The sequence below is a fragment of the Vigna unguiculata genome, chromosome 5 (assembly GCF_037176805.1).
Source record: "Vigna unguiculata cultivar grain cowpea cultivar isolate G323 ecotype 2 chromosome 5, ASM3717680v1, whole genome shotgun sequence".
In the NCBI taxonomy this organism is placed as follows: domain Eukaryota; kingdom Viridiplantae; phylum Streptophyta; class Magnoliopsida; order Fabales; family Fabaceae; genus Vigna; species Vigna unguiculata.
Window position 1 is genome coordinate 55,649,550 of NC_140796.1, and position 22,911 is coordinate 55,672,460.

At 33.1% G+C, this 22,911-nt stretch overlaps 3 protein-coding genes across 6 annotated transcripts; 2 read left to right on the forward strand and 1 right to left on the reverse strand.

The window, feature by feature from the left end:
- The first annotated feature begins 3,081 nt into the window (after nucleotides 1-3,081).
- On the forward strand, nucleotides 3,082-6,940 carry LOC114185373 (protein SHOU4-like). Of its 2 annotated transcripts, none has more exons than XM_028073062.2 (5): nucleotides 3,082-3,379; nucleotides 4,071-4,961; nucleotides 5,228-5,383; nucleotides 6,086-6,297; nucleotides 6,541-6,940. In XM_028073062.2, exons 2-5 carry the CDS (start codon nucleotides 4,089-4,091, stop codon nucleotides 6,731-6,733), a joined length of 1,434 nt encoding a protein of 477 aa, XP_027928863.1. In that variant the 5' UTR covers nucleotides 3,082-3,379; nucleotides 4,071-4,088; the 3' UTR covers nucleotides 6,734-6,940. The 2 variants fall into 2 exon arrangements, with proteins under 2 accessions (XP_027928863.1, XP_027928862.1); XM_028073061.2 differs by having other exon boundaries at nucleotides 3,083-3,379; nucleotides 4,011-4,961.
- A 2,461-nt stretch (nucleotides 6,941-9,401) lies between these two features.
- Nucleotides 9,402-14,554, reverse strand: LOC146886581 (uncharacterized). Of its 3 annotated transcripts, none has more exons than XM_028073367.2 (8): nucleotides 14,310-14,554; nucleotides 13,633-13,951; nucleotides 13,386-13,471; nucleotides 13,043-13,189; nucleotides 10,790-10,892; nucleotides 10,470-10,582; nucleotides 10,152-10,247; nucleotides 9,402-9,812 (listed from the first exon to the last, which is right to left on the reverse strand). In XM_028073367.2, exons 2-7 carry the CDS (start codon nucleotides 13,862-13,864, stop codon nucleotides 10,155-10,157), a joined length of 774 nt encoding a protein of 257 aa, XP_027929168.1. In that variant the 5' UTR covers nucleotides 13,865-13,951; nucleotides 14,310-14,554; the 3' UTR covers nucleotides 9,402-9,812; nucleotides 10,152-10,154. The 3 variants fall into 3 exon arrangements, with proteins under 3 accessions (XP_027929168.1, XP_085530226.1, XP_085530225.1); XM_085674100.1 differs by having other exon boundaries at nucleotides 14,305-14,520; XM_085674099.1 differs by lacking the exon at nucleotides 14,310-14,554 and adding an exon at nucleotides 13,952-14,090 and having other exon boundaries at nucleotides 13,633-13,854.
- Nucleotides 14,555-15,588: 1,034 nt separating this feature from the next.
- MED8 (mediator subunit 8) lies at nucleotides 15,589-22,755 on the forward strand. Its single transcript, XM_028072922.2, has 6 exons — nucleotides 15,589-16,370; nucleotides 16,452-16,840; nucleotides 17,311-17,517; nucleotides 19,996-20,049; nucleotides 22,118-22,178; nucleotides 22,349-22,755. Exons 1-6 carry the CDS (start codon nucleotides 15,623-15,625, stop codon nucleotides 22,537-22,539), a joined length of 1,650 nt encoding a protein of 549 aa, XP_027928723.1. The 5' UTR covers nucleotides 15,589-15,622; the 3' UTR covers nucleotides 22,540-22,755.
- The last annotated feature ends 156 nt before the right edge of the window (nucleotides 22,756-22,911 follow it).

The following is a 22,911-nucleotide window of genomic DNA, read 5'->3' on the forward strand; positions in this document are numbered from 1 at the left end:
CCCTTCATAATCATCCTTTACCAAACCATCATCCCTTTCTTCTTTTTGTTCTTACCTCTTTCACCAAGGACACCACACCTCCTTCATAATTGTACCTGCACAGAAAAATTACAATATTTTTTCTTCAATTTAATATATTTTTAATATGTAATTAAAATCTAAAAAATTCAAACCTATTTTAAAATTTTGTTTTTTATCATTTTAAACAACAAATAATTCATTTATCTCAAAAACTAAATTATAATTATAAATAATTTTAATCTAATAAATATTTTTTTGTGTTTAGGTTAATTTACCAACCTCACTCGTCACCAATTTAATTTGGATATACCAAATTTTTAATAGATAGGATTCATTTTTTTATCTGTACTCAATTTCCTTTTTATTTTAACAACTCAAACTTATACCAAAGTTGAGTTTACTCAGGAATTTTAATTCATTTGTTCAATTTGTTCATTTGTTGACAATTTTATCTAAATAAGCTCACTTTTTGAAAATTTTATCCAAATAACATCCCGTTTACCTTTCTTTTTAAAACCACTCATAAACACAAATTATTGGTTTTGTGTAAGACGATTTCTATTCATATAAAAAAAATATATATTCAAGAGCTCCAACCTTGATTTTTGTGAAGTTTATGCACAATTTCAATCACACTCTTAGTCTTACACCACCATTTTTTTTTTTCATTTACCTTCATCCAACACGTTTTCATTTTCTTTCCTTTCAATCTCATCCCTCACTCACTTATTTGCAGTTTCCCAACACTATTTATATTTTTGTTTTATTTTTCTCTTCGTTTTAATTTACCTTATCTAACAATAAAAACCACTTATATAATTTTTTAGTATTAAATAAACTAAAAAGAATTTAATAGGAATTCAATTAAAAATGTCTAAATTTATCACACACTTAAATTCAATTAATAATATATATATATATATATAATATGAAAGAGAAAATAGATTTTATAATACATATACTTTTTATTTCAAAAGGTATTTTGTGGATATTACATATAAGTTAGACTTGTGGTGAAATCAAAAGTGAAATCTATATTTTTATTTACAATTTCAGTTAATATCTGGACTTCTATCTTTAGTTCTTGTATCAATTTGGAATTGAAAAAGGGAATAATAAATCTATTTATCGGTCTCTTTGCTAATAAATTGGTACTATCATATAAAAAAAATAGATGTATAAAATTAAATAATCCATACATGAAAATATAATAATCCATACATGCAAGTAATTGGATTAAATAAAAAATAACCAGAAATCCTTCTTTATTTTTAATCTTAAGAATTTGAACTGAAACAATTTATATGTGTTTAAAAAGGTATATTATTAATAATTCTCCTTTCACTAATTTTATTCTAAACATTTTACTATGGAAAATTTTCTAGTTATTGTTTAAAATATTAGTTAAGAACTAATTTTAATATAATATAATAATAATTTTATCTAAGAGAAAAGAAAAAAAACAATATATTTTATTTTAGTATAATAAATATTTGTCATGGTATGTTTAGATTTATATTTCCTTAACAAATTAACAATTTTGAACTATACCAAATAAATAACAAATGTTTCCTATGGCGACTCTCACGACCTAACAAACAAACACAAATGATGTTTTTTGTTTGAGAAACAAATGATATTTCTTTGAAGATACGCAAAGTTGCTTGCTTCGTACATCAACGGTGTGTAACTGCAACCACCATATACTGCGAAACTATGATCCTCCTGTATTCAAAAAAAAATTATCAATCTCTAATTAATTACTATATATATATATATTATTTTTTTCATTTTCGTACAAGAATCTTGACTAACGTCAAAACAAAAAACTTATTACTCATTTATTAAACATAACTATTTATTAAACATAACTATGTAAACTTTACATTTTGATATTTACATTTAAAATAATTTATACAAATTTTAAAAAAAAAGTTATTATAATATTTCTTAGTGTTATTTATATATATATATATATATATATATATATAACTTTTGATTTATTTTAGTTTATGCTCACTGAAATCATCTATACTAAAAATAGTATGTATAAAAAACTAAAAGATATAACTTTGAAGCATGAAAATTAAAATGATAAATTTTTTAATTATAAGAATTTCAAAATATGACAGATGTCACAATACCAAGCATTGAAAAAGAAAAGGAAAATACGAAAGAAATACTAACTTTTTTTCGCTGTGAAGTAAGTCCGGTTTTGATTTTTAAAATAAATGACATTATCACCTTCTAAGAAAACGTAGTTTTTTTTTGGTAGTCTGTTGTGAAATAAAATACATCATATTGTAGCATATAAAAATGAATACATTTTCGAAGAGAATATATATTTTTTTAATAAAATTGTAATACGTGTGAAAAAGTTTAATTAGATGTAGACAAAGAGACTAAACGCGGTAGTAGGTGGTGGAGGTGGAGCCATGGAAGTTCCAGCTAAAACCGAGTTACAGTTACAGAATTTGAAACGATGAAACTGATTCCGTGGGCTGGAATTGATATGCAAATAAATATATTTATAACGTTGTTTTTGTTTTTATAATAAATTATTTTAGTTGTATAATAAATCATAGTTGCTTAATTATTATTAAAATCCATTAATTTCAATTGGCACAATGGTGTAGAGTGGAGAGCAAAAGATTGGAATTTGAAATCCTCACGTAAAGGATGGATATGGTGTGTATGGTTTGAGAGAGATGGATGCGGTTGGAGAGTATTTTTCGTATGGTTTAAGCCAAAATTACATTAAGATAAATTAATTAATACAGTAGGGTTACGTTTCATTTGAGTTGCCTCTATTCTACCATCCAGATTTAATTATCATTTCATTAAATTTTGTGTATATAATTTTTCAAAATAAGGAGTGGTACCCATTTATAATTAAAAAAAAAAAAACTGCTCTGAAGATTTCACAGTAAAATGTGGAGAATAGGACAAAATTGATTAAAAATGAAATATTTATGAAAGAAACAAAATAATAATAGCGAGGGGGGTTAATGAATGGTATCGAGATAAAATAAAATAAAAAACAGTGTTTGGTTTGCGGCATTTCATGGTTATGTTATGTAATGTTGGTTTGAGAGAGTGGAGGAGACAACCCACCCAGTGGTTGTTGAAGAGAGAGAGAGAGAGGGTTTTTCTCTTGCATTCGCAGTATTCTATTAATAATATAATTTGTATTTAGTTTTAAAAGAAGGGTGGCAGTGAGCGAGTGGAGCAGCAGAACAGAAGAAGATAGAAGAGAAGATGGGATCTGTATCCTGAGAGAGAGTGTGTTAGTGTTTGTGTGAACATGAATCGTGGTCTCATCGCTGTTTCTCCGGTGGATTCTTGAGTTGAGTTGGAGGTATATCTTCATCTTCCTTTGTTCTTGAACAGATATTTGACGGATCCATCCATATCCTTCGCTGCATTGCATTGCATTGCATGGATGAGAACGTGGCTGCAGTTTTCTGCTTTCGATTCCATTTATTTGTGTTCATCTTATCACTATCACAATCACTGGAACGCAGCACAACGCAACAACTGTCTCAATTCATCCAAATATCATCATGATTGGATCTCAATCCTTCTCCTCAATGAAATGACTGTTGAGATCTTCAATTTTTCCATTCATCACTTCTTCACCTAACTCACTCACTAGCTCACACTCACACCTACACCTTCACACTTTGTTTCATAGATAAGATTGAGATACCTCTTACTCCTCCCTCCCTGCAATGCACTCTATTTATCGCAGACATCATTTTTATTGGGCTGGATTATAGTGTCTGTTCTTAATAATTTCCTACAAAATGGACAATTTGTATTTTTCTCTTAATTTCTTTTAGGCCTAGGGCGTGTGTAAGTTTACTTCTCAAGCATACTTTCTATGTTTTCTTCTCTAGAGAGATCAATGCGTACATATCTTCCCATTAAAACCTGGAATTGTGGCGAAATTTTGTTTTAATTCTCTTGTCAATTTCACTTTGTTGCAGTATTACTTTGATTCCTGCTTGAGTATAGTGCTATTGTTTCATATCGGTTGCCTCCTGCAGCTGCTTTAAAGAAGTGTGATGGGTTCGAGATTCCCATCTCATCAGCTCAGCAATGGCCTGTATGTATCAGGTCGGCCTGAACAGCCAAAAGAAAGAACTCCGATCACGACCTCAGTTGCCATGCCTTACACTGGTGGAGACATCAAGAAATCAGGCGAATTAGGCAAAATGTTTGATATCCCAATGGATGGTTCTAAATCTAGAAAATCCGGTCAGTTAAATAATGCTCCTTCACGGACTGGATCATTTGTGGGTGCTGCTTCACATTCTGGACCTATAATGCCAAATACTGCAGCTCGTTCTATTTATACCACATCAGGTAACCTATCTTCAGGAGGCGTGTCGGCTTCTGTCTCCATGAAAAAGACCACCTCTGGTCCACTGAACAAACATGGGGAGCCTGTGAAGAAGTCATCTGGACCTCAATCTGGCGGAGTTACGCGCCAAAACTCTGGTCCGATTCCACCTGTTCTTCCTACAACTGGTCTAATTACATCTGGTCCTCTAAATTCATCTGGGGCTCCTAGGAAGGTATCTGGTCCGTTAGAGTTTACAGGATCAATGAAATCACATAGCTCTGTAACTCACAATCCAGCCACGACCACTCTTAGCCTAGATGATGAATATTCCTTCAGCAGGAACTTCCCAAAGCCAATATTGTGGTCTGTAATTCTTATTTTCATTATGGGATTCATTGCTGGTGCTTTTATTCTTGGAGCTGTCCACAATCCCATTCTCCTAGTTGTTGTAATTGTTCTTTTTTGTGCTGTTGTTGCATTATTCACCTGGAATACTTGCTGTGGGAGGACAGCGATTGTTAGTTTCATTTCTCATTATCCTGACACTGAGCTTAGAACTGCCAAGAATGGGCAGTTTGTGAAGGTTTCTGGGGTATGTATATTAATATTGACACATACGTTATTGATTAATTAAGCACAGCCATGGAAAAATCATGATTGCATGCACAAACCAACAACTCTTGTCTTACGTGGTTAAGGGACTGATTATTATTCATTGGATATCAGTTTGAATTGAATCATTGCTGGGTGTCTCTCATCTGTAATTGTACTGATCTGGCTGTTGTTTATGTTGTTGTTATTGTTTCTTGCGTGCATATATATGAGACGAATGCCAATGGTCTGTTGTTCATTTTGAAGGTGGTTACCTGTGGTAATGTTCCACTAGAGTCATCCTTTCAAAAAGTTCCTAGATGTGTCTATACTTCTACTAGCTTGTTTGAATACCGAAGGTGGGATTCAAAAGCAGCCAATCCAAAGCATCGCTGTTTTACATGGGGACTCAGAGCAGCTGAGGTAACTTCAATATGTTGAATCTTCTCTTTTCAGTTTTCTATTTTATTGAGAATTACCTTTGAAGACTCTTGAGATACCTTGACCAGAATGCAGATACTAGGTTTTGTTTGTTCTAAACTTCTTTTGCTTGTGAGAGCAAAATTTCACTTTTTAACTTCCTATGGTCTAATATATTCTGTTGACAGAGTTTGTAATCTCTCCTTTTATTTGTAACCTGCAATATAGCTCTATATTTACTTCAATCACATTATAATAAACTACTCCTAGAAATGGCTTATATAGAGTGGTTTGTTAAGTTTTTGGGAGCTTGTTGTTCCATGAGTCTTCAAGCTATTGAAAGGGGATAAAGTTATTATTATTATTAACTTTCCATGTAAGCAATTCAATGAATGCCTTTATCCCCTTGCTCTTGACCGCTTAATATGTTGGGGACTTTGGGTTCATGCTTTGAAGGCTTTATCTGCTATTGATTGTGTAAATATTCTCTTACCGTCACTACGAATAACTTCATGCCTGATGTAATAGGAATACTCTGTGTGTGTGTGTGTTGGGAAGTTTTAGATATTAATATGGTCAGTTAAAGTTTGTGACCATTTTAACTGTTTTCTTGTGTGTACCAGACCTGCATTTGGAATTCTTTTTGCTTTCTAATTATTATATCTCAAGTATTTTAATATTTACCTTGAGATTTATATGATGCAGAGGCATGTGGTGGACTTCTACATTTCTGATTTCCAATCTGGACTGAGAGCATTGGTTAAAACAGGCTATGGTGCAAGAGTGACTCCTTATGTTGACGATTCTATTGTAATTGATGTCAGCCCTGACAATAAAGACATGTCCCCAGAGTTCCTTCGGTGGTTGAGAGACAGAAGTATTTCAAGTGATGATCGGATGATGCAATTAAAAGAAGGGTAAAGTTCTTCCTTTGAGTAAGAGTTTAAATCTCCAGGTTATGTATTTGTGTAAAGGGAAGCTGTTAAGGTTAAATCCTTTCCAATAGTTGTTGAGCAGAGGCAAAAACAGCTATTTTTCATAGCGTGTTGCTTTGTGTGACGTATCTGCGTATTGGTACATAATTCATAATTTGGTACTAATGGTGACCCTGGGTAGGTAGGTAAGATATTCTTATGAGACTTCCATTGTTCCTTTTGTAGGTACATCAAAGAAGGTAGCACAGTTAGCGTAATGGGAGTTGTTCAAAGAAATGAGAATGTACTTATGATTGTCCCTCCTCCTGAACCTTTGACGACCGGGTGCCAATGGGCTAAATGTATATTTCCAGTTAGCCTTGAGGGTATTATTTTGAGATGTGAAGACACATCAAAGATTGATGTCATTCCGGTGTAGTTGCGCTCTCCATCGTATTCTTCTTTCAACAAGTATTTTCTTACCACAGCTTAAAACTATGTATTCTTGTAAGTGTTATTGGTAAGCGTGATGGGTCTGCAACGCACATCAATCATTCTCTTTTTCCTACTCTCAACTCCTACTTTGTTGTATAGCTAATCAAAATTCGTATTCGTTTATTATTCCTAAGGAGTTTATTCTTTTTAATGGGTGTGGTTTTACCAGGTGAGTTTGTCGGTAGGGTCAGTTTCTTTTAGATTTCGAAGATATCATGCATGGTATATATTTTAGCTGTTTACTGGTTTTGGAAGAGGATTATTAAAGGTTGTATCTTCCTGCACCTGTCAAATTTCGCCGTAGGGTGCAAGAAAAAAAATTGATGGGTGCAGGAAGAAAGTCTGATTAAATTACTTCTGCATCTTCCCGTCCACCGTTCTCAGATCCATGCCTGACAAGGAGCCGAATGACATTACAAAGAGCAAATGATATACATGGTTTAATATTTCTCAATTGATTTTTTTTTCAGTGAATTCGAGTAGTCATTGAAGTTTGCACCATGTTAGTATCTTTAACATTATGAAAATTTTATCTTATTGAAAAGTAAAATATAAGTCCCATTTATCTAGTTAAATTATATCAAGCGAAACTAGTTTTGATATCTCATTTTTCATTCGCTAAGTAAAAGTTTTTCTCTACACTTATATATGATGAATATAAATTTTTTGTCTGATATTGGTTCGTACACATTTATTTACTGTTTTAAATATTAATTAAATAATTATTTATAAAAAGTAAGATATTATAAAGTATTCAATATCAAAATGATATATTCTAGTCAAATTCTAATGTATTGTTTAAATATTAAATAAGAGTAATTAGATAAATGTTAATAATTATAATAATTGTATAAGTAGTAATTGGATAAATAAATAATTATATAAAAAAGTAAAATATATCAAATGTGTATTAAAAATAATTTATAGAATCAAGAAACTGGATTAAAGAAAAGTTTATTATTTTTTTTTCATATTATGATAAATTAAAGATGTTATATGATAAATTGTAGATGTTTTAGTAATTTAAAATGAAAACGAGGATAGATACTAATACGAGTAATCAATTTCCCCTCACAAATCATGATCAACTAATTCCCTTTTGCGTTTCTTAAAGGTGAAGCATCTCATATTGCATTGGTGTTCTTTATGAAGATTTTATGAACAAAATATGTTATTCTAGAACCTTGTTATTAAAGTGACTATTAAAGAAGCTTTTGATACCTTGAGGTGGGACTTCCTCCTTCAAGTTGCAAAAGTATGAATTTTTTCTTCAACTTTGTTTATGGGTTAAGTTGGTTCTTCAATAAGTCAATGTTAATAAAGCTGAAACTGTTGTACTATGTGCATAAAGTTCAATGTACAATAATCACTCATTCTCAAAATTTTGAGTAGATATATCCTAGGGAAGTTTCATCATGTGTTTTTATTTATTGACATCTTCCATGTCTTTGGTTTAAAGGCAATATTAATAGTGCATCTAAAGGTTCTTCTGTAGACCTGGTTGTGGGAGGAGTTTTAGAGAGAGATCATCAATGTTAAGGTGGTGGATGTCGCTCTTTTTATTGAAGCTATTACTACTTCTAAAAGTTGACCTAATTTATGAATTAGGTGTCATCCTCAATTTTTTTGTTTAAATCTAATTAAACAGTTCTATTATTCCTTATGAGTGTTGTAATAGATGGTTGAATTTCTTTGTAAACAATACTATAGTATGCGTATTCCTTTTTTCTCATTTTTGTATAGAGGAAAAATCAATGCTTTATTAAACTTGTTGACTAGATCTAAGGATTACACTTGGTAACTTCGAAGAATAATGTTCCTAGTTTTATTTGTCCTGAGTTCTTCAATGATAGATTTGTTTTATCATTTTATAAATTGGTGTCCCACTTTAGTTATACATTTTCTTATGTAATTAATCTTTAAATTAGAAAGAATTTATAAATTCTTAAAGTGGATAAAATACTTCGAAAGTATTTCAATTTTTTCGTCACAGTAGATAAAAAAAAATGGACCAGATAGAAGTTAAATTTGATTCTGAAAATACTACATTACTAGTTCAAAAGTGAGTCAAATTTTGCTAATAAAATATCATTTTCGTTTCTTTTGTAACCTCATCAACCCCTAAATTCTTCATAAATATTTTCAGAAAAAATAGAATAAAATAAAATTCTTTATAAATTAAAATCATTATTTATACAAATGAAAAATCAATACAAGTTGTATGAAAATAGTTTTACAAAATTAATTTATACTTAAGTTAATTTTATCTTATAAAAAAGCACTTCATTTCTTTAATTTTCTAGCCTAAAAATGTTTCTAGCGAGAGTCTAAATGTAAGCTTATAAGAGGATATTTGATGGGAATTACTAGCAGCTTCATATTATGAAAAGAAAATGTATTCATTCCACCCGTAACAATTTATTATATGATTCAAGGATAAAGTAATTTTATCTTCTTTTTTTCAGTCTTCTTTCTTCCCAAAAACTGGATTACGCATTTTTCCTTTAGATTTTGGAGTAAGTAAATGAATCGACCATATAGTTTGTCACAATTAACAGTTTTCTATGACATAATACAATACGATAACCAAACATACCCGGAACAATATTAGGTTTAAGAACCTGGAAAGGAAATATCTAAATTGGATTATAATATTTTGTATAAAAATGAGAAAAAACATTGCAAAATAAGGGTGAACTGCGGGTTACATCAGGGACTTATAAGTTACAAGTACAAACACAGCCATGCAACAGCTACAGGTTTACAGGATCTGCAGGTTTTTTCTTTTACATTCCACCAAACAACACTGATTCACAAATTTTCTAGCTGAAGTATAGCATATTTCTTTCATAAGTTTGCTGTAAAAGCATATATTAAAAATAAAGAATCAAAATAGAGTACACGGTATTGGAGACAAACGACACCCACGTGGCTGCGCACTGTCCAAACAGCCATATTAGTGGGTGCTCACTCTAAACGGACCAATGTGATCTACAGATGTGAAAGGAACCATGGAGACAAGCCTGTATAACAACAAATTCAACAACGTTACTCTGCAGAATGATGCAATGAAAGTAATTCTAGAGAATAATGTAAGCAAAGAACAAAGAATATTGGTTCGAACAATGGGGATGTACACATAATAATGCACAAGAATTTTTGTGAAGGATGATTTAGACGGCTAACATCGGCCTTTTAGGTTAGATTAGAAATTGAAAATAGTAACAGAAAGCTTGCAACATTTACTTTCTAAGTACGTACAAGTATGATATGGGTAAAGATGAAACCAGACAATTTCAAACCTAACATTTACAAAATGAAGAATTAAAATTTTAAAGAGAAAGAATGAGATATGCATATACCAACTAGTAAAGGCCCAACATCCTTAGCTCTGTCACGTGACTAGGATCAAGTTCAGGCACATTCTTTACATGCTCTCGATCTTCTACCACATATTCCTGAAATTGAAGAGATAAAAAACAAAGTGAAGAGTTGAATGTCCACAAAATTTCGTAAAAGATAAAGGATATTCCTTATATTGTAAAAGTCAATTGTAATCAGGAACAAAAATTTAAATGATGCATTTCCCTGAAAATAAATATCTTTGGACCAAAAGACTTGTTTAGATGCAGTCGTATTACTAGTTTTACATGACAAACTTCGGTTTTCTGGAAGTATACCTTAGTCAATTCTTGTTTGGCAAGAACATGATAGTGGCGTTCATTGATTCTTTGGCCACATATTATCGCTATGAAGAAGCCATAGAGCAATCCCACCAAAACAATGGCTAGAACTGCAAAATAGAGAAATACAATGAGTTTCCCATATCATACTATAATGTGTTTAGGTTAAGATAGTTACCAACACCGTTCATATATACCATTAAGTTTACCAACTTAGTGACAAACTAAACATCCTAGCATGAAATAGTCACAAGTGAAAGAAAAAAGCTATTTATATTGCCCATGAAATTTCTTGAGGGTAAGCAATGGGTATATACCAGCCATTGTATAAAATCCATATGGATGTTCTTCATAACCAAACATTTCCCTCAGTTCATCTCCATAAAATTTGTACACAAGCACTCCCAAGAAAGCAACAACCTGTTAAAGTTAGAGAAGGTAAAGCAACAGATAATCTTTCAAGTTTATATTTTAATAAATTTAAAATACACATTAGCAGTATCTCATCATATAGTCTCTTTGGATGATGGGCATGAATATTCAAAGTCTATCAAATCAACTGCCATAAAACTCTTAAGACAAATTCCTGCACCATTACTTCCTTTTACAATTCCACAGACTGCAGATTTGAGTTGGGTTAGGTTGAGTATTTAATATTAGAATCTACAAAGGCATGCCTTCTACAGTGACACTTCACGCAGAGTAACCAACCAGGATTCAGTTTCCAGAAATAGGAATCACTCATGTAATATAAAAACTGTTATGCCTTCGGAAATCAACGTCGGGCTCCTTAGGTTACAAATTTTAATAATGTGCCATGCACAGACACAGTATGGATTCCTGTATTTAAATGGGGCAACCATGACGAAATGGCGTGGCAGCTTTTCACCAACCACCATATACAATTTATGAAGGGAGGACTGCTATGATGGCACCATTGGCCGCAATGGTGTGTTTATAAATTATTTAGTGGAATTTGAACAACCCACCATTGATAACACTGTATGATAATGACTAAGGATGTTAATTTGCCGTTACTTAAAAATAGGGAGCAAGGACAGAGGTTCTTCTGTTGAGCGTCCCTGCCCACCTGATGGCTATACATCACACTAATAACATAATTAAAACTTAGTCTCTCATGTACCACTTTTTTTAGATTTTGGACCTCTAAATTTCAATTGCACGGAATCCTTCAAGTTTTCCCCATAGACAATCAAGTCTCTTCATCTTGATTTCATTCAATATTTAACGAAATTAACTAAAGCTGTAAATTGGACATGACATTACAGTAAATAAATACAATATGCCAGCTAAAAAACAGAATATTTGAACTACATGACCAAAAGGGCACATTGAGTGTATTGATTTAATTGTCAGGTTGACAATGCTTGTAGGTAAATTATTTTATTAATTTTACAATAAGAATGAACAATAAATGAAAAGTCTTTCCATTGTGGGAAATTTAATGACTTCAAAAGAAGGCTTTGAATAACATGCTATAATGCCACTCTAGCAGAGGAGCAGTATGAAGCAGCCTCAACTCACATAGTGGAGTGGTTATGGCGCACCAAATTGCTACTTCAAAAAGCGGTGCTATAATGACATTAAGTGTAAATTCCAAATTAGCCCTCAGACTGGACACAACGGCTTTTTTGAGGATTTATTATTGGGATTTCAGTTTACATAAATGAAATCTACTACAACTGTAATAATCGAAAAGATGATAAATAAGGTGTGGATTTTGAGGATGATGATGACTGGTTCCTATCTAGAAAATTTGTATTGACTTTTGTTGATATTTACTTGTATGTTTGGTTTAAGACACCTATGATTTTGCATAGTTAATTATGAATGTCATTACATCTCAATATTTTGTATCATTTTGAGAATTGATATGTATATGTAGTATACAGTATACATTATAAAAACTACATAAAAAATTTCAAAATAGCTGCATCCCACTGCAACGTTTTTGTTGTCGGCTGCTATGCACTAAAATTCAATATTTAAAACATAGCTTGAAAATGTCAGATAAAATAAAGGTTCAGGGACAAATTGTAGATGATAAAAAACTTGAAGGATTCTTCACACAATTGAAACCTAAAAGACAAAAATTGCACAATTTAAAATATTGGGGGTGTAAAAATGCAATTGATCCAAAAAAAATTTGCATGCAATTTTTTCAAATTTTTTTTGAACATAATCCTTTCAATCATGTTCTGTCTCTTTGGCTATCCCAACAAAAAATTATTTACATTCAACCAAAATAAAATGCTTGAATTATGCTAGATTTAACGGTTATGTTTCTTGAAGAAATTAGAGATGCTAAAAACATTTAATTACTTATGGGTGTTTCCTTAGTTACAGTGCTATCATGAATCAAGTAAACAAATTGAATTGAGTTTTCATAAAATGATTTGTACCATCCGAGAGGGAAATTGTTAGCTAGGACTTCTTCATAACATCATTGCTAGTATTTGCAGATCAGAAAATGAAACAAGTCATAACTACAAATAGTATGGCATCAGCAAGAGCTGAGTACCAATTTTGCAATATATAAATATGCGTACCAGCTGAACAATTATGAAAATGAACGCATGATCCCTAGCAACAAGGAACTGGAATTTTAATCTCAACCACCACCGGTCGGGTGGGACATTTGCACGTAATATGAAGACAGCTCTGCACTCTGTACAGTGAGAAAAGGCGAAGCCCTCCTAGTAGAACAGAAATGAAAAGTCAGTAAGTATTGCAGGATCATAAGTATACCCGGACATCTTCACAGGATAATAGAAGGAACATAGAATAGATCAACACTAGATTTATATAGAAAATAGATAATTCTACTGCATTTGAATCAGAAAATACTATTATTTTGATCAAAAAGAGAACCAAGAAGGAAAAAGAACTTACCTTGGTGGATCTCCAATTATCCAGACATGATCTGTGAACGTACTTTTGCGTACCTTTGCAATGGCACGGAGCAATTAAATCTTCTCCTGAAAAATTATTTGGAAGATAAGTAATACGGGATGCAAGTTGGTTAGCCTGGGAATATCTCAAGTTGTGAAATCATCCAGAAGATTCAGGGAAAGAATATGATGTAATGGAAGTATGGTGAGAAGATACACAAGCAGACATATATGTGAGAGAGAGAGACCTCCAATGTCGAGGCATATTCGGCATTGTGGCTGATCTGCATTTACGAGATGAGAAGTCTCATCAACCCGAACATTTTGTAAATCATGGTCGACATCATGGTTGGGAGCAATAGGAATAATTTCACAGGAAAAGGAGGATTCTCCAGGAGGTTGCAAATGAAGATGGAGGTGATTCAAGATGGGTTCGCTTTCTGAACATGCTTCGTTGTCGCCATTCGACGCTAATTGCATTTCGGGAAACGTATAATCAGGATTAAGCAATGAGATTCATTGGCAGAAGTATAATTACTACATATCATTTCAACAGAAGAAAGAAACCTGCAAATTGATGAGAAAGAAATGGAGAGGAAATAGCAACAGAATTAGAATTTTGCAATGGCGAAAGATAGATAGTTAGGGTAAGTTCTTCTAAACCTAATTGGACAACGTTCAATAAGATCATATTATATATATCAATTGATGCCATGTCTACATGAAAAACAAAGTGTAGATTATTTTATATTATATTATAATAATAGGCAGCCATATTCATAACAACAAGATCTAATAAGTAGAAGATTGTGGATCATAACAATGCTTCAATCATTGCATAAATAAAAGGACATGGCTGAAACTGTAACTGGAGCTGAATTAATTGATTGATTGATTGCAGAAAGAAAGGCAAGACTTACCTTACCTTAATAGTAATAAGCACCAAAGAGAAATCCCTGCAAGTGCAATTGCAATCGCAATCAAACCCCAATTTTGATCTCATTGATTAGATCCGAATCAGAATCAGATGAATTCAACTTTTAACTTTAACGAAAGCACGAACCGATATCAACATTACAAAACAAACAAAACGACCAATCAACCAACCAACCCCAATCCCTTCCCTTCTCTCCTTGCTTTCCTATTTTGAAGTTTGGACCGACGGAGCCCAATTCAGCAAATGTCATAATAAGCCCAAGTCATATTTTATTTATTATATTCAACTTAATTAAGTTTTAAATATAAGATAAATTTTAAAAACAATTAAATATTAAATATTAAAAAAATATTTTTAATTAAGTTCTTACCATTTAATTATTTTTTTAATTAATAAAAAAATATTATTTTATCTCGTTATTTGCCATTAAATATAATTTTCAAAATTTGAAGTTGGTAATAAACCCTTAGTATAGTTGGAGGCACCATTGTCTCCCAGATTTTTTCAAATAAATAATTTTTTTTTAGTTTTAATATATTTAAAAGTGAAATTGTAATTTATTTATATTTAAAACTTGGATACATCATGATTTCTGATACTTTTAATCTAATAACATTAAATTTATTTAACATATTAAACGAGTTGAAAAAAATGTTAATTCATGAGAATATTTTAAAACTAATCTAAAATATCATTCGATACATAAAATAATTCAATACATCTAGGTTAAAAAACATTTATATTTATTCATTCTTTAATTTTAATGATCAAATTATATAAAAGTTTAAGACAAAAATAATTTCAATTTTATATAAATTAAGAGATTAAAAATATTTTAACTCATCTAGTATATTTGACGCCTTAAAAAAATATATATCTATTTTAACATCCAAAATAATTTTTAAAGATTTGTCAAATTAATAAGAACGATTTTTTTATTTATATAAACAACATAATCATAATTTTGATGTTAATTTTAATGAAAATTTATTAATTTATTTTAAGAAATTTATAAAAATTACAAAATTATATCAATTTTTGTATAATTTAAAAAAAATAAAGATTAAATTACATTAATTTTTCATAAACTAAAATTAGATTAAGATAAACAGGAAAATCAACTTCACATTCTTTTTGTTAAATCAGAAACCAGATAAATAATTAACCTTTTTTTAATCTTTATCGATAAATATGATAAAGAAAAGGAGATGGATTTTGATTAAAAATATGGTTTAGCTTAAAAGAGTAATATAAATTTAAATACAACATGTAAATAATTGGAGAGAAAGAGAGAGAAAGGAATGGAGGGCGCAGGAGGAGGAGGAGCAGCAGCAACAGGTGCAGGCGGAGAAGGTGAAGATCGGCTGAACCAGGCAGTGCAGCAGCAGCTGAATCTGAAGCAGGTGAAGACCCGCGCCATTAGCCTCTTCAAAGCCATCTCTCGTATTCTGGAAGATTTCGAGGCATACGGCCGCACCAACACCACGCCCAAATGGCAAGACATCCTGGGTCAGTATTCCATGGTGAACCTCGAGCTTTTCAACATCGTCGACGACATGAAGAAGGTTTCGAAGGCCTTCGTGGTCCACCCCAAGAACGTGAATGCAGAGAACGCCAGCATACTCCCGGTCATGCTTTCCTCCAAACTTCTCCCCGAAATGGAGGCGGAGGAGAACTCCAAGAGAGAGCAATTGCTGGAGGGCATGCAAAACCAAAACCTCCCAATTCCCACTCAGATTGAGAAGCTCAAGGCCAGACTCGACATGATCGCCGCCGCCTGCGAAGGCGCTGAAAAGGTCTTGGCCGACACCCGCAAAGCCTATTGCTTCGGAACTCGTCAGGGCCCCATTGCCCCCACTCTCGACAAGGGTCAGGCTGCCAAAATCCAAGAACAAGAAAATCTACTCCGCGCTGCTGTGAATGCTGGTGAGGGATTACGCATTCCCCTTGACCAGAGGCAGATCACTACCGCTCCTCCCATTCATTTGGCAGATGCACTTCCAGGACTCATTGACCCTCCTGCTCACGATGCTTCTTCTGCTCCTAACAGTTAATACTTTATGTGCTATTACTTATTATCATTCTCTTTCTCTCCTCCCACTAACTTCCTTTTTTAACTACTACTTCCAGCTATGTACATCAAGAATACCCCTCTCTCCTCCAATACCATGCCTCCACAGAACCCCTTGTTACAGACCTCGGCGTCACAACTTTTGGGAAGATCAGCAGCATCTCCTTCCGCCCCAACCTCCGCCACTTCTTTTGACAACACAACACCTTCACCCATGCCATATGCCAATTCACCTAGGTCTTCTACAAATATCATGAACACACCATCCCCTCAACAGCAAACCCAACAACAGCAACCCCCAGTGCAGCAGCAGCAACAGCAGCAACAGCAACAGCAGCAGCAGCAGCAACGCCAGAAACTTCTGCAGCAGTTACCTCAACAACAGCAGCACCAAATGCTTGCTCAGCATCAACAGCTCAGGCAATCGGCAATGCAAGGAATGGGACAGGTAAGTTTTCAGGTTATGTATTTTGCACTGACTCAATACATCCTTCATTTAACCTTAAACATCGGTTCGAGTACGTTATACATATGGTTGTGTAATCTTTTTGTGCTCTAGCTTCTCAGTTTGCCACGTGTTAAACTCTGCTTTCGGTACCAAATTTTGTCCTATTTAAAGGGAAAAATATAGTTTTGAAACCTATACCAGTTTAACCACAAACCAGTCCTTTGGCTAGTAAATTGTTCCCTGTTTTGTGTCTATCTGTGTGCTTGCTTGCATGCTTCAGGACACTAGTAAATTTTGAGTGATCAATATAAAATATAAAGAAGAAAAGCTTGAGTACGTACTGTTTGGGTAGTCTAAACACCACGAATACACGCATGGACTCATTAATGGCCAAGAAGAAATTAAATCAGTGTTATTTTTTTGTATCTTTCTCCTTTTTTTGGTGGTAACGAGCGTGCTTTTGCCATCAGTTGCATGGACAACACCAGATGCAATTTTCTCAACCACTTGGGCATCAGCAATTCCAGGGTAGACAGCTGCCTTCAGGACATGTTCAGCATGGCATTGGTCAAAGCCAACTCAATCAAGGAAATCAAATGACTCGATTAAGCCAGTTTTCTGGTCCTGCTAACAGTGCACTATTCAGTGCTGCTCAAACAACACCTAATACTCAAATGGTATGCTATTTATGCAATCTGATTTATTTAAGTAGCGGGTATTTTACTATGCTATTATTTACATCATGAACTATTAATTGCAGAAGGAAGTTAAAGCTAATTTATTGAAATTTCTTTGATTGTCTATTGGTATTTATTTGAAGGGAAAGCCAACACCATAAATAATTAAATAAATTAAAAGGAGGCACGGACTTCTTTGAAGGAGGGCAACTTTTTGTGGTCTACATCTAACACAGATGTGAACTTACTGTTTTAGTTGTGTGCTTTTTTACCCTTTTGCAGTAAATTTCGCCATGACTCCATTTTTTTGCCCTTTGTGTTTGTGTGTTAATATTATTTGTTTTTTGTTTCTTGGAAATCTCTTAAGAGGGATAGGGGTGATTCATCACATGCTTGTATTGATCCTGTTCTGGGCTTGTAATTATTTGAATTGTGCATTGCTTCCAGTATAGAGTAGGTATGGCTTTCAAATGCTTTATGTTTCAAAATGTTATAGTTATTTATTATAAAACAAAGCTATGTCTTCCATGATTGTGGTTTGACCAATATATGGTGTTATTGTTATGTCACGACCCAAACCAACAAACTGTGATTGGGCATTGGCCAATACCCTTCGCCTGGCAAGTCTAAAACAATCTAAGACAGTGAAGCATTACTTGAAAAATGATTTTCCCAAAAAAATGAACATATAGCTGCATAAAACCATGATATCTATCCAATCAACACAAAAAAAAAATAACAATCTCAACATAAAACCATGACTAAACTCCTTATAGCTGCAGAATATACATATTATCCCAAAATAACATCAAATGGCCACCAACACAAAGGAGGCCTACATAAACCAATAACAGTGAAACTAAAGAACCAAATCTACTGACAAGAATACTTACTATGGCGCTAACAACCACTATGAACCAGAAGGAAAACACAGCAACACACGAGTTGTTCAGTAAAACAACTTCAATATAACACTTAATCCTCAAATAAAACTTATAAAACATGTGAGTTCAATAATCCCACAATATATCCAATATTCAAGAGTTCAAATTTATTATATCCAAAGTAGTAACAGATTTATCATTCATAAGTTTAATAAGAAAATTTAAAATAAAATTTATCAAGAGAAAAAAATGTAAATGATGTGAAATTAATGGATTGTCTTCTCCACTAAAATATATCATTGTCTCAGTATTACCTGGGGCTGGTACATCTTGTTGATAGCCCTCTCCTCGATGGGTGATATCTCCCTTGTGGCAGCTCCATGTAACGGATAGCCCTCTCCTCCTGGAGTCATGCAAGCCTGGGTTATTATCATCCGCTAATGACATACAGGTTCTAACATAGATCCTAGTAATATAATCTCAATTTTTAATATTTATTCCAAATTTTTATTTTATTACCATCCTTGAAATACAACAATATACTTTAAAATAGAATTTATAAAAATATTAAAGTAGGCTATATTGACTGTCAAAACTGCTTCGTAGCCAGGTAGAAATTAACACATCCGAGCACCAACAAAAATATCAGAAGTTTTAGAAATTTGTTTGAAGCTTTGTGCACCATGGTTAATAAAATCCCTAAAACTGGAGCTCACAACTCACAAATATTAATCCTACCAAAGCTAAAACATGGCAATAGCCTATTCTTTAAATTTACGAGTTGTGGGTGTCCCTTAGAGAGTCAAAATGAGCAATCTTTTTGGTGTGGGAACTCTCCTCCTTCCTCATAGCACCATCCCTGTACCCAAAATTTGCCACAGCTTAGTTTCTGGAGAGAAAAGCAATGTGGGTAGGGTTCTAAGGTACAACAACTCAAAGGATAGATTCTAAAAAAGTGGGACAATGTGATGAAAAGAAAACGAAAGAGAGGATGGATGAGAGAGATGCTGAAATGATAAATAGGGGATGCGTTATTTGATGAAAACCTCACTCATCTCTTTTCTTTTTATTGAACATGTGTCATGTGTATAAATGAAATGGCGTGTTTCATGTTAAACAGATAACCTTATTCTTTTTCCCTATTACAGTATGTTATGGGTAATTTCTGATAATTCCTTTAGTGCTAGAGCTTCCCTTGGGCACAAAGATTTTTATTGGCTTCTTGGGTGGGGAAAATGAGATGTGAGCAAGAATTTTGTTGATGATGTAGTTACATTTAATGGTACAGAATTTTTGGCCTGAAATGCCACAGAAAAGAGCATTTCTATTCAGCTAGAAACATTAGCTTCAAAAAGTGTTGGTGAAAGTTCCTTATTTTAATTGAAGTGGAGCTTTCTGAACATAGTAAAGTTCTTTTGGGATCAAATATAATAATGTGTTCCTGGACATGATTTATGTATTTTGAGTAGTGATTTCTTGTCTTGCTATTTGAAAAGATTACTGTTGCTGTTTTTCTTTGTGCTCCTCCCCCTACTGATAATGTGCCTTCCTCCAACAATTACTTCTATGACAATTTTTTTCTTAAATATCTCAGATTCCAAACATTTCTGGCGCATTGCCTTCGCAGACTCTTCTTCCTCGAATGCAGGTTTGTCTTCTATGTTCTTCGCCTAGTGGATAAGCCCAATATGTCTCATTGGTTTTATTGAAGTAAAATTTTGTTGGATTCAAATGAAACAAGAGGGTGACTGGTGCTACTGTAAAGTTGTGTCTTGTTGTCTGGTGGGTCCTGCTTACAATAACCCTCCCCTATACTTTTGCTGCATTGTAAGGAGCCTTCGGCATTTGGGGTATATTAGTTTTTAGAATGAAACAAGAAAGAAGTCAAGAAATTATGGTGATCTATATATGGTTTTCTTGCATGTTTTGAACTATATTATTTATTCGTAGAAAAATTTAGTCAGTGTTTTGCTTGACTCACTCCATTGATGTTATACTTCATGATGATTCAAGTCCATTAGTACATCATTGCAACTATTATAAAAAGTGATTGGTGACTTTTAGGGGCTGTTCTGATTTGCAAACTTATGAAATTGGTTTTAGAAGCTTTTAATTTCTTTTAGCTTTTTGGAATTTTATAACATGATTTTCATTTTACATAAGGATTGGCTAGTCTATGTTAGGAACCAATAATTGAAATGAAAAGGAAAAGAAATGATTTCTCCATCACAAAGAGCTAATACTCAATTTACAAATGAACATCTTCCCCCTTTCATATCCTTCCTCTATTATATCTAATTATCACCTCAACTAACTCACTAACTCGGAAGTATTTTAGCTATCTGATCTAACATTTCCTTCTCCTAGTACCTTAACAATACACCACTCCTAAAAAGCAACCTTGTCCTCAAGGTTGGATTTGTGGTAGTTGGATGGACCACATGACTCATCTTCATCATTATGATCTTCATCTGCCCTCCTCAGAGCATTGCAATGTTTTCCTGCTGTAGGAATGGGAACCCAATGGTCATTGCATACAAATCAAGCATTGGAAAAAAATTGATTTAATCGGTTAAATATCAAGAAAAACCGTATAGGATTAATCTCCTTTGTGTCTAAAATACATATAGGATGAATATATTTATAATAAAGAGTGATACAAGTATATATGATAACCAAACATAAATATGGTAAATAGAAGATATTGATACAAACAATATCTACCAACATCAAACAATGTCTATGTTTCCCTAACAAACAACAAACGCTATGTTTCCCTAATTAACATAAAACACAATATATCTAACATAATCCATCATGAGTTTTAGGACAAATGGAATTTAATTGGTTGCACAATTATGTTTGACAGGTGGACATTTGAAAAAATTGAGTTAATCCATCAAGAGTTTTAGGACAAATGGAAGTTAATAGGTTGCTTTGCACAATTATGTTTTTGGTGCATTTTCTTAAAGGGGTTATGTTTCTTTATTCATTGGATTCTTTAGACATTTTAATAGGTTACTGGTCCTGAAATCTTTACCAACTGTAAAATTTTAGATTATGGCCCTGTTCGAGCACGTAGTGGACTGGTTTAGCTCGTGGATTTAAACCTGTTTTGACAATTCCAATTTTTACACCCCCTATGCTCATGAATGCATATTGTGCCTTGGCCCTAGCATTTCACCCAATTGAATCTTCCCCCACAAAGGCTGGCAGGTCTCCCTTGGTCAAAATTTGTGCTCCCACCATCTATAACATTGGCTTTCCCTCAAAGATTCAGCAAGTTAATTGTCGGGAACCAAGAATTAAAATGAGAAAGAAAATAAATATCTTTATTGAATAGGATGAAAGGAACAAGAAATAAGAGATTGCTCTTTCCCGTTGTTAAAGGATTTCTCCTTTTACAAAGATCTAATGTTCAGTTTACCAATGAACATATTTCCCTCCTTCTGTCCTTCCCTTATATATAACTAACGTCTCAATTAACTAACTAATTCATTAATATTCTAACTACTTCTGCTTCTCTTTATATACCCTATCATTTCCTTGTGACTCACTTTCAGTTGGCAGCTTTCTTGAATAAATTGTTTGTATTATGCATTTACTGATTTTTTATCATCTGTATAGAATGAATAGTTGTCTCTACTTGCTTTTGGCTGACTTCAAATAATGAGGATAAAATATTCAAACTTGCTCTACATTTATTATTTCCTCAGTTCGGATTATCTGGAAACAACCCTCAGCGAAGTCATACTTCTCAAATGTTGAGTGATCAGAGTATGAACTTTATCCTATATCTTTTTTTTTTTTTTCATCGGTTATTTATGGAACTTTGTTCGCTAGTCTGTCCTCCTTGAAACGGTTGTGAGGCAACCTGGTGTGTCATTTATTCCATCTATTTGTGTGCGAGTTTTAACTTAATCATAACTGTGAGGTTTACCTTGCAGTGTTTAACATGGGAGGTGGCAATCCCAGTGGTATGATGCCCATGCAGCAGCAACAACAACAACATGGTTCACAGGCATTTGGTAGCATGGCATCGAATGCTCAGAATCTTCAATCTGGGATGGTGACACTTCAAAACACACAACAGAATCACCCCAATTTCTCTCAACAGAGACAGCAAAATCCGCAGTGATTAGGACTAGGCATGGATGATTTTGCTTGAAACCCTGAACCGAACTTTGTTGCTCTAGATACGTGGTTTAGAAAAACTGAAACCAACTTTTTATTGTATTTTGGGTTGCCAAATTGTTTCTAATTTTGTAAAAGAACTGAACTGTAAAAAGAAACTGGTTAGTCCATTTAGGTTGATAGGTTAATTGAAATTATAAGGCAGGATTTTATAAATGCATTACAATTGTGCAAAAATATATTATAATTAAGAAAATAGTTTGTGTGAAGAGCATAAAATGATTGGTTGACTCTAAATTATTTGTAGAGGTGATAATGGAAATCGTCGTTCATCGAGTTCCATTTTTACCAAACCCAGACACGTGAAATTGGTTTC